The following is a 12,339-nucleotide window of genomic DNA, read 5'->3' on the forward strand; positions in this document are numbered from 1 at the left end:
CAGGAATCTTCAAAGCACCTAACTGTCATTGATCTTAAACTAGCAGAAGGATTAGACATTAACCGTCAGCAGTTTACGGGCTATTTGGAAGAAGGAGAAGTAGAATACAGGTATTTAACTCACTTTAAAGCACGGTTAAATCAAAGAAACTTGAAGACTTTACTGTGTTGCTTTCTGAAAACTGTGTACTAAAGAGTTCTGAGAGATCCCACTAGCTAGAATCCCAATGACTAACAACATTATTCTTTTTAATGACTACTGCAAAATATCTGAACACCTGCACATGCTTGAAAAAAAATTAACTGAACATGTGTATAGCTATGGTCTGTGTATGGCTGGAGAAGGGAACTGTAACCAAGAAGACGGGTGGAAAGTCGGTATGAAGACCAATTAGACCCCCGCTGCCTACCCCCACATCCTGCATGAAGCTGATGAGAGACAGCTGGGATGTGAACTCTCTAGAGAGGTCTATGCAGAGGAGGGGAGAGACGAGGCACAGTGAAGAGTCTGCAAGAACTCTCCCCGGGTGCCTTTCAAGGCTCAGGTCCCCAGATGATGAGGGCCAAGCTCCTCTCTCACTCCTCTGCCCCCAAACTCCAGGCCAAACAGGCGAAGGTCCTCTTTGAGGTAACTGGGCATCTCAATGGAAAAAATATACCATATACGGAGATCCTGGGGCCTCCCATGATAGTATCGTGACCCTACAGTGAGACCCACACCACAGACTCTCCACAAGCAGGGAACTTCCAATCATCTTTCATGTGCCACTAAATCAGAGACAGCTGCGGTGAGGGGACACCCAAGGAAAACCACTCAGGTCAAAAGCAAAGCACATAGCAGAACAGGCCGGGGAAGCAGGAGGAGGGTCGGGAGGAGGTGAAGGAAAAGGAGAGCAAGATCAAGAGGAAGAGAGAGGGCGGGAGGAAGCAGAAGGTGAGGAAGAAGAGGAACAGAATAAGTCACGAGACAGAACTTTTCAAGACAATGATATTCTCACAGATAAAACGCTGTATACATGACACAGAAATGTGCTCTGAGAGAACATGAACAGACTTCTGCAATTAAAAATTGGCAAAATTCAATACATGAGCTAGAAGAAAATGTTGAGAACATCTTGGAACTCTCTCAGGAAGGAAAAAAAATCAAACAAAAGCAATGAAGAAAAGGTAGAAAACATAAGAAAACTGGAGGATCAACTAAAGAGGTCAGTGTCCGCTTAACAGGAGTCCCAGATAAAAGAACAGCAAAAAAGTGCGAGGAAGTAGCCCAAGAGACAATGCAAGAAAATTTCTCAGAAATGAAGGACCAGAGAGCTAAACCCTCTTCTTCCAATTTTAATTCTACAGATAAAGTCTAAAACTAGGGGGTAAAAATTAAGAATAAAAAGTATTTTAGCTTGTCATTTAAAACTCTGAAGATAATATATCAAAGCCTTAACCCTGGTTGAGCAGGAATTGGTGGTGATCCATGGAAAGGGGACTGAACTTTTCTTTAGAAGCCTTGCAAAAGATTCTTTAAACTATATAGACATATTGGATACAATTAAAAATTAAATTAAAAAAACCCACTATACTGATGGGCTGAGAACAGTTAACAGCACAGCTAAAGAAATATATCACCAAGTTGAGAGAGGATGTAAATACCGATCTATCAATTTTCTGATCTTACTTCACAGCCATGTATACAATACACTAATTCTACCTTTAAGCACTAGTAACATTACAAGTGTGGATGGTTTATCTAGAGCATGGGCTACAACTATTCAAAAAAAGATTTTTGAGGATACCATTGATACTTTATATGATTCTAAATCTGCCTGACTTACTAGGAATGCTCTCTAGTTTCCCAGAGTACTGTAACTCACAGGAATCCCATGTTTCTCTTTGAAACATACTCTAAATAACAAGATTGACTTGGGAAAGACAGGCAAAACTAGAGCAATTCAGATGTGCAGAAAGTCATTTCCCTGCAGTATTTCTTTTTAAAGCACATGGTGCCTTTGTCAGCTTGGGCTGCCATAAGAAAATACCACAGACTGGGTGGTTTAATAACAGACATTTGTTTTCTCACAGTTCTGAAGGAGCACGAGATCAGGGTGCTAGCATGGTCGGATTCTGGTGAGATGCCCTTCCTGGCCTGCAGGCATGGCTTTCTCATGGTGTCCTCACCGAGCAGAGAAAAAGCAAGCTCTCCCTTGGAAGGGCACTTATCAAGGCGCTAATCCATCATGAGGGCCCCTCCCTCATGACCTCATCTAACTAGCACTAATCACCTTCTAAAGATCCCACCTCCTACTACCATCACATTGGGTGTTAGGGCTTCAACATTCGAATTCAGGGGTCACACATGCAGTCCACAACACGCGGGAAAAGAAGCAAAACTGGGATATGAATGCCTGCCATCTGCCTGTGACAGGCAGCGGAACTGTGAACATAAGGAGATACTACTCCTATGATTATGTTATGGGAAGTAATATGGCAAAGGTGAAGGGCTTTTTCAGATGCAATTAAGGTCCCTCATCAGGTGACTGAGTTCATCAAAAGGAGAGTGCCCTGGTGGGCCTAACCTAATCAGGCAAGCTCTTTAAAAGAGAGACTGGGGTCACCCCCGAGGTCGCAGAGATTCTCCTGCTGACCTTGAAGAAACACACTGTCATGAATGAATTCTCCCAACAACAAGGTGAACCTGGAAGACGATCCTGAGCCTCAGCTGAGACCACAGTCCCAACCAACACCTGACTGAGGTCTTGTGGAACCCTGAGCAGAGAACCACAAAAAGTCATGCCCAGACTCCTGACCCACATAAACTGTGAGATAGTAAATGTAGGAACGTATGTGGTAAGCTGCCGTTTGTGTTAATTTGTTGTGCTGCACAGAAAACTAATACACTGCCATGATGATCTTACCCGAGAGACAAGGTCTAAACATGATTCAGATAGATGGTAAAAGATGGGAAGTTAAATATAGCTCTTTAGATATCTAAATAACCACAAATTTACCTTCCAAACTAATTCTGCTTATTGTTTGAAAAGATAAGAGTACTGAAACACAATCAAATTCTTGCCATCTAACAAACCCATTAGCTAATATCTCATGAACTGCTTTATGTTTGTTTCCTAATCATCTTTCATGTTAGCTTACCCCAGCCTTTCTGCCAAGTACATGGAATAAGACAAGGTCAGATATTTAAGTCCACAAATATTAAAGCCTAAATATTTCAAGTTCAAGTTCCCAGAAGGGAAAAGCGGAAGGCAAAACTTCATTCTCATCACTTTTCCCACCTTTCCGCTTAAATCTTAAAATTTTTAGAATTCAGCAGCCAAAAAAATGCCAATTCCAAGCCCACTATCAAACAACAAAAACAGTAACTTCCACTAAGATGGACCCTAAGGGCCCACACCACCTGGTACCCATGCCCTTGTAAAATCCCCTCTCTGTAAGCGTGTGCTGATCTACTGACTCACTCTGAATGAAAAGAACATGGCAGAGGTAACAGGCATCACTTCCAACATCATTTTATAAAGGGACCAGAGCCTCCACCTGGGCTCTCTCCGACTGCTTGGCCTGGGGAAGGCAGCTGAATGCTGTGAAGCAGCCGCATGGAGAGGCCCATGTGCTGAGGAACCAAGCCTGCCAATAACCACAAATTCCCCTTCCCCAGCCACATTGAGCCTTCAGATGAAATCACAGCCCTGGCTGACAGTTAGCAAGCTCAGGAGAGATCTTGAACAGAGGCACCCAGCTAAGTCACACCCAGATTCCCAACTCACAGAAACTGTAAAATAACAAATGTTTGTTGTTTTAAAGCATGAAGTTTTGAGGTGATCTGTTATACAGCAATAGGTAACTAATACCATACCATGAAATGTAAGGTAAAAACGTAAAATGCTTTGAGGTGATAGTACAAAAAAAAAAGAAAAAAATTCAATAAAAAGATAAAAGCTCCAACCTTAAGCACTCTTCCTGAAAGACCAATAATTTCACCATCTTTTGGCTCTACCACTGTAGCAGTGTTCACATCACCACTTCCTGTTGTGTCAATGATATCAATGATTTTCGGTCTTCCATCAGTTGTAACCTGAAAATTAAGAGACAATTAAAATATGAATTATAGATTTTAGTTTTTATCCTTAAAGCAATGTCAGCTCCCATACGTGTGTGTGTGCATGCACATATACCCATACCTAAAATATCCTATAAAATCTGCATTCATTTTAAAAAGAGAACTGAAGTTTTAAGCCAAAAGCCTGACAGATACTACCGAGAAGATTTAGTTACAGAAAACAGCACAGAATCCTTCAAATGGTTTCATGTGTTCAGGTAGATACTTCTTGGGCACTTACCACAGGCCACACTCTGTTAGGTGTCAAGAGTACAGCAATGATCAGAACACAAAATTCCTGACCTCACACACTCTGTTACATGGACTCAATAAACAAGTCAAATATATAACATGTCAGATGGTAATCACTACTACAAAGAAAATCAAGCAGGGAAAGGAGACAGGTGGTATGGGGCTTTCAATACTAATTAGGCTGGTCAAGAAAGGTGTCACTGGGAAGGTTAACATTTGAGAAAAGGTCTGAAGAAGGTGAGTTTTTGGTTGGACAAAACTTTAAGGGGAAAATGTTTAATAACATTTCATTATTGGAGGCCACACTAACACTCAAACTTCTTAAATCAAGTTCAAACTTAGCACTCAAACTTGTCTCTCCCCAGGCCTTGCCATCTCAGGAAGTCAACACACACCCAGTTGCTCAAGCCAGAAACTTACAGAGTCCTCAGATTCTTTAGTTTACTCCTCACAGCAAATCTCTCAGGAAGTCCTCTTCCTTCTACCTCTAAAGTACAGTTCAGAATCAAGTTCCCTTGATTCTTCACTACTGGTGTCCTGAACCTCTCCACCACCATCACTTCCTGCTCATACGCGATGCTGGCTCCCAGGAGGCCCTCCACAAGCAACAGCAAAGCCAGTCGGGTCGTGCCAGTCCTCCACTGGACACCCTCAGTGGGCTCACAGACATCGGGACCGGACCCTGCCCAGGGTGCCAGTCACTCCCGCCTCTGACCACCTGGTCTCCTTTCAACCCCTTGGACGCGGCCACCTTCCTCCTGCCTCATGACTTTCTGCGCCAGGTCCTTCTGCTGGGAATTCTCTGTTTCTTCAGTTGTTCCACAGGTATCCCAGTCTCACCTTTCCATTTACTAGTAAAATACCGTCCCCTTCAGAAAGGCCTCCCTGATGATCTCATCAGGCTCGTCATCCTAAGCCTGATTACTCTTTCTCACTGTACCTTGTTTCCTTCACAGAACTTAACTCAATTCGTAATTACAGTTTGTGACTCTTTACCTGTTTGCACTATCAGAAGATAAGCTCCATAAGGGCAATGGCTATGTCTATTTTATTCACCAAACTACCCCAAACCTAGCAGTCAGTGCCTGTTAGGTACTCAAGGCATAAGGGATTGTTGGATGGCCTGACACGAATTACTTAGCATTAAGATTGATTTTCCTCAGCTGTGGTTTCTTGGCCAGCCCCAGACTTTCATTTGGGCCATGCTGACTGCTACAGCTAACAGGAATACTGAATAACCTTATTGTCTTTGTGGGAAAAACTATTTGCGGGCTCTTTCTGGGCTAGCTTTGGAAAGGGAATCTGCAGCATTCAAGATATACATGCTGAGTTACCAGCAGGAAAATGAAGACCCCCCCCCCCCAAGAGAGAAACAGGAATGTAAAAAAATGCCTATAGTGTGACAAGAGTATAGCCTTCAGATTCCTTTTCCACCCGGTGAATTCCCCTTCTTTAAGACGAAGTGTAGTGCCTGTCACTAGGAGTCTTTCTGGTCTCACGCCCTCCTCCCCAACACCAACTGCAGTGTCCTCAGAGCTCTACAGTTAGGGTGCACCCAAAAGGAGGCAGGGGAATTCACTATGTGGAGGAAACAAACACACGTCGTTTTTTTTCCGACAAGGCAAGGTGGCTGGTGGATCCCGGATCTCACTCCAATCATCGACCAACTAGGGGCTGACAGCTCTGTCAGGGGCCGCACAGCTGTTATTTTTATGTATGGTAATTCATCAGTTGGATGTTTATTTCTGGGGGGGCTGTCTATACTAGTAACAAGTATTCTAACATACTGAGAAGGCTCAAAATCATAATTAAAAATCACTGCAGAAATCATACCAAATCCTGATAAAATTATGATAAAACTTAAATCAGGGGCTTCCCTGGAGGCACGTGGTTAAGAATCCGCCTGCTAATGCAGGGGACACGGGTTCGAGCCCTGGTCCGAGAAGATCCTACATGCCGCAGAGCAACTAAGCCCATGCGCCACAACTACTGAGCCCGCGAGCCACAACTACCGAGCCCATGTACCACAACTACTGAGCCCATGTGTCACAACTACTGAAGCCCACGTGCCACAACTACTTAAGCCCATGCACCTAGAGTCCACGCTCCGCAATGAAGAGCAGCCTGCACTCGCCACAGAGAAAGCCCATGCATAGCAACAAAGACCCAACACACCCAAAAATAAATAAATTTATAAATAAATTTATTTAAAAAAAAAACAAATCAGACACTGATTTTGAAGGGACTGGCTAGTATCTTTAAGAATAAAATAAAATGAAAATAAAGGAATGAAGAAAAATGTAAGAAAATCTAACAAAAATAGAAGCCAGTAAGAGGAAGTTAATACTCTCCTATAAAGTTAAAACTAGCCAGATCATGTACTAAGACCATAAGCAAATAATCTATTTTAAAATGTATTCTAAATAAGCACATAATTTGAAAGCTACACCACAGCACTAAGAACACAAACCATTTGTCTTCGCTTTCTCGTTCAATGACCAAACAACTTCGGTGACTTGAGATTGAGAATCACAAGAGATCACTAACAAGTCAGACACGGATCCCTCTCATTAGAAACCTCATTATGAGTGTGAGCAAAGAAGAAAGCCTAACGGGATTTAGTGGTTTATTTACCATCTACAACTGCCACAAGCTTTACTCACTAGGATCTCTCTCTCTTCTCTCTCTCTCTCATTAAAAATTCTCATACATGCAGTTGCTCCTTCCTTCAACCATTAGGTAAATGGTTGTCCTTCCTCAGTTGTCCTTCCTTCAACCACTCCACTGGAGATAAGAAGATACAAGAGGGAGTTTAGGGTTAGGAAGGACAGGTTTTAAAAAGGCAAATCAACTGAGAATTTTGCAGAGGTGCTCTGGGAGGACAGGAAACTGAATTGCTAACATTGGAACTCTATCCCTCATCTTTGAGGATGGGGAGGGGTAACATGGGCCTGAAGGCACAGTTACTATGAGGAGAGCTAAGGTGATAAGCCCTGGGAACGGGGGTGGGAGACTGAGAGATGCTTACTGGGCGCCACTGGCGGAACAGAACAGAAATGGCCCAAAGGTTCTCCCCGAACATCAAGAATCTAAGTTACTTTGGGTCTCCACTGAAACAGTTACAGCGAAGTTGGTGAGGGTTTGTAGAGGATTGGAACAAAAGGGGGAAGGTTCGCAAACTATCCTGCATAAACCAAAATGAACGTATAAGCATCCACTTGAAATTTCAGGGAAGATACTGAAAATACTCCTTTAAGCAAAGAATGGTATGTCATAAACAAACACTATGGAATGACTGTTATTCTAAGAACATAATGATGAATGAATAAGACAGGCTTTGCTTTCAGAAAGCTTACAATCCAGTTGGGAAGACAAATGAGAAAAGAGAACAGGACTTCCCTGGTGTCGCAGTGGTTTAGAATCCGCCTGCCAAAGCAGGCAACACAGGTTCGAGCCCTGGTCCAGGAAGATCCCACATGCCGTGGACCAACTAAGCCCGTGCGCCGCAACTACTGAGCCCAAGTGCTGCAACTACTGAAGCCCACGTACCTAGAGTCCGTGCTCCACAACAAGAGAAGCCACTGCAATGAGAAGCCCGAGCACCACAAGGAAGAGTAGCCCCCGCTTGCCGCAACTAGAGAAAGCCCGCGTGCAGCAACGAAGACCCAACACAGCCAAATAAATAAATTTATTTAAAAAAAAAAGGACAGCAATATAGGACGATAAGTAATAATGATAAGGACAGTGTCTAGGAAAGCACGTAAGAACACAAAAGCCAGCTTGGGGGAATCAGCAAAGGCTAACTGAAAGGGAGGCAATAAAACTTAAATTAATGGAGAGCACCCACTATTAGTAACCAAGTGCATACCTATGATAACTTCCTTACTGTACTCCATTATATTTTAGTGAAGGTAAAATTAGAAAGACTTTTACAGGACTACTTCCTCCTTCCCAAACTATTTTTTCCCCATGAGGAAATTGTGGACATTATCACATATATACATTTTTTTTCCATTCAACACAAATTGTTACAAGCACATTTCATACAAAATGAATTTGGATATATGCTTTCAAGGAATTTTAACTGAACCAGGAAAAAGGTATATAAGCCGATATACTAAAATGAAACATTTTAGGGAATTCCCTGGCAGTCCAGTGGTTAGGACTCCGTGCTTTCACTGCTGAGGGCCTGAGTGTGGCCAAAAAAAAAATTTTTTTTAAGTGCTATAAGGATATGAAAAAATTGCTATGAGAGCAAACTAAGTAACTGTCACCAGGGACTGGGCCTTACTCCTCTTTGAACCCCCAGGTCCTAACACAGCGGTCGGCACATACACATAAATACACAGTGGGGGGCTGAATTAATATCACTAGATAACCCCAAAGGCAACAGGTGAAGGCCCAGCTGGTCTTAAGGGATTAAGTAGGCATTTACAGGTGATTGTAGAAGGCCTGCAGGCAGATTAAACCCCACATGCAAAGGCATGTGTTGGGGAAAGACCTGGAACATCTGGGTGAGAGGAAAGCTGTGAAATGCTGTTGGTGGAAGCACAGGCGGGGTGCTTCAAAGGTGGGGTGGACTGGATGTGGACGGAAAAAGTGGTGGGAGGAGAACCAAGGCTACGCGGAGCTGGAGCTGAATGGCAAAGAGCTGCGCAAAGTTCAAATCCGGGGGTTTCAACGCAAAGACAACTGGGATGCCCAAATAGTTCTGTTTTATACTAAGCAAAGGTGTGATGGGTTGTTTTGTTTTGTTTTTTAAGGAAAGTAACTTTGGCCATGTGAAGGGTGACCAATGGCAGCCAGGAGACCCGCTGGCTACCAAGGATTTCCAGGTCCAGTCCAAGCCCCATCTCTTGTCCACGAAGCCTGATTGCTCCAGCTCTCACTGGTCCCCTGATCAACCTCTGTTAACAGTTATCTGCAGGACTACATCATCTCTTAACGCAGAATGTTAGGGACCTGGCAGGTGCCTGAATATTCGCTGAGGAAAAGACTTAATCATTTATTTAATTACTCCTCCTCTCATGCTGGCCACCCCTCTACATTTAACAAAGCCTACACGCTATCACAAGAGAACTGGGCCCAAGGCCGTCACCGAAGAATGGGACTAGAATGGGACTCCCCACTGTGTTCCTGAAAACTCTCCCTTGCACCCCTAGTCCCCTACTCAGACACCATCTGCCTTTCCAAATGTCCAGTTCAACCTCCTCTTCCTATTTCACTCTTTCCTTCCACTTTATTTCTATCCACTGTCTCATCTTAATGATGTATACACAGATCTACAAAATACATTTGTTAAAGGTAAAGGGGGGAAAAAAACCTTAAAAATTCACCCATGTTTGCAAGCCACCTTAGTGAACTTCTTTCAGATGGCCATGTTTAGGTCAATCCCTCAGAGTTCAAGCTGTTAGAAGATAAGAGTTATGTTTTCTTTTTACTTCAAACATGCTGTTGCTCAAACATTTATTATTACATGCACATAATATCTAATGCGTATTTATCTTTCAGAGAGATGGTGATTCAAGATCCAGCATAAACTCCCTCTACTAAATAGCCTTGCTTCAAAAATCAGTGTTTGTTTAACACTTTTCATGAGCACTTTAAGTAGTCGCATGTAATTAATCGCCTCAATTTTCAGAGCAACACTGTGGGATGAGAATTACTGCTACTTTATAGAGAGAGTAATGGAATTATTTGATAAGCAGGTCCGGGAAATTCTACAAAAGCATTTTTACTGAGACACTACTCCTCCAAATTCTTCTGATCCCCTTATTATCCAGACAAAAGAGCCAGCGACCACTTACTCCAGCTGTTCTCCACCCACTTATCCCTATAAAAAGTAAGCACACACCATACCAGAACGGAAACCATTACTGCACTGTAAGGAAGCCTCAATGAGGTGGTAGCTGTCACTGCTGTACATCTTCGGAGTTCTTAAGAAAACTGGACCACCAGAGCTACCAGGAGGGAACGCATCACCTGCTCCTCTCTGATGCACGAGAGCTGCCTGGCAGGGCCACCATGAGGGGTCCTGCGCTCCAGAGTGCTGCTGAAGAATGAAAAGGAGGGAGCAACGTTCCCAGAGGGATTCTCTACAGAGTCAGCCAGACTGGGAACCGGACTGGTTCCCTTCCCCCCCCCCCCCACGGCATTACATCCTAACTTCCAAAATGCTACCTCAGTTATAAGAGAGCACAATAAGGGATGCAGAGGAGGGAGAGGCATGGGGGAGGATAATTATTAAACTTCAGGGTTTTAAGAAATACAGGGGAAAGACTGATACAAGGAAGAGATCAGCGTGCAGGAGGATTAGCCAGGTTAGACATTTGGGAGACGAGTCTTGAAACTGTGAAATTCTGTTTACTGCTGGGTTTCGGTGTAAGGCTCAGGCTACTAAATTTACAAAAGTCAAACTTTGAAGACTTTAATGAGAATGCTTTCAACAGAGGGACACATTTTAAAAAATTACCTTTCGGCATGGTACCTTGATCTAACGATTTCAAAGGTGGCTAGGGCAAAACAAAATAACTTTAAAAAATCATGAAGTATGTTGTCTTACATTTTGAGGCTGAAAAACAAAATACGGAAGCATAATTTAATGCAGTCTGAAGAGTTCGCCAAAAACAAAGTTGCGTTCTTCTTTATATCAAAGACTAAGCCATGCGTTTCACTGACCCTAACAAGTACATTGCGGAAGAGAGTTAAAAATAGAATACATAAAACTACCAGAGGAAACAATTCCGGAAGTTGACCGAGTTATCTTCTTGAAAGCCGGCTTTCGTGTTTCAAGATAAACTATTCCTCCCCAAACCAAACCTCCCGAACGACAGCAATAAAAATGAAGTTCTGATAGGTCATTTGCCCCTTCCCTGTTTCCTTCCCGCCCCCCGCTCCCATGAATAACAAAACAGTAAAATCCTCCTTTGCAAATAACAGGCACCCGCCGGTTGGTGCCCAAGACACGAGGCACCCGCGGAAGAAGGCGGTGTGCTGGGCAGGAGCCCGAGAGCCCGGGCCTGGAGGCGCCTGGGTAGGAAGGGGCTTCCTGGGCGACCGGCGGCCCCGGGCGCCCCGACCAACCGCTTTTGTCTGGGCCGGGATCAGGGCCCAGCCGGGGCGCCCGGCCGCTGGCCCCTCGCCCCCCGCCCCCCGCCGGGCCCTCCGCCTCCTCCCGGCGGCTCCCCCTCGGCCGCAGAGCGGGCTTCGGCCTGCGAGGCTCCGACGCCGCGTCCCCTCAGCGTTCCCGGCCCGGTGGTCGGCCGCCCGCGCCCCCGCGCCCGGGCCCTCGGCGGCTGCCGCACCTGCATGCCCGGAGCCCCGGGGTCGACCCCCGTGTCCAGGACGGCGATGAGCACCCCCCGACCGTCATACTCCGGGTAGCGGCAGAGGAAGGACGCGGCCCCAGTCTCTTTCTTCGGGAGGAGGCCGTGGAAAGGGAAGGGCTCCTCGTTCGCTGCGGTGGCCATGGACGCAAGCTGGAAGGCGAAGAAGAAGCAAACTGCCAGGCTGCGCGCGGACGAGCGACGCGAGGACACACGGGCGGCCACGGGCCTGGGCGGGGGCAAGGGGCGGGACCAGCCACCGGCCAATCCAGGCCCGCCAGGGAGAGGAGGCCAATCGCGCGCTGCTACGTAAGCGAACGGTGCCGCTCTCTGGAGCTGGGCCCGAGTGTTGCCCGGGCCGCAGAGAAGGAGGCGGAGTCGGAGGCGTTTTTGGAGGCTTCAGTTCTCGAACCTGGGGTCTTAAAGAGACTCGAGTTTGGGATTTTTAGGGGACGGCCGGCTCCCAAGCAAAGGGTCCGCGTGTCCCGGGCCGAAACACTCCTCCGGGAACGGGAAAGGAAATGGGCTGCCAGTCTGTTGTAACAGGTACCTCCCGCTGGCAAGCGATGGTTTCCGAACTTGTGGTTGTGGACTAAACTTTTCGGTCAGCTGCTGCAGGATTCCTCGGTTTCCCCGAGGAAAGGGAGCCAACTCACGCTCG

The 12,339-nt window shown here is 45.4% G+C and overlaps 1 protein-coding gene across 1 annotated transcript in view; it reads right to left on the reverse strand.

Moving 5' to 3' along the window:
• TPP2 (tripeptidyl peptidase 2) overlaps positions 1-11,907 on the reverse strand; it is a 69,075-nt gene extending 57,168 nt beyond the window's left edge. Inside the window, exons 1-2 of the mRNA XM_007461522.1 lie at positions 11,658-11,907; positions 3,949-4,077 (exon numbers count right to left, since the gene is read on the reverse strand). Coding sequence (XP_007461584.1) covers positions 3,949-4,077; positions 11,658-11,822 — 294 coding nt within the window. The 5' untranslated portion in view covers positions 11,823-11,907. The remainder of the gene's footprint in view (positions 1-3,948; positions 4,078-11,657) is intronic.
• Between the last annotated feature and the right edge of the window lie 432 nt (positions 11,908-12,339).

This window comes from Lipotes vexillifer, unplaced genomic scaffold (genome assembly GCF_000442215.2).
Source record: "Lipotes vexillifer unplaced genomic scaffold, Lipotes_vexillifer_v1.1 scaffold655, whole genome shotgun sequence".
Classification (NCBI taxonomy): Eukaryota; Metazoa; Chordata; class Mammalia; order Artiodactyla; family Lipotidae; genus Lipotes; species Lipotes vexillifer.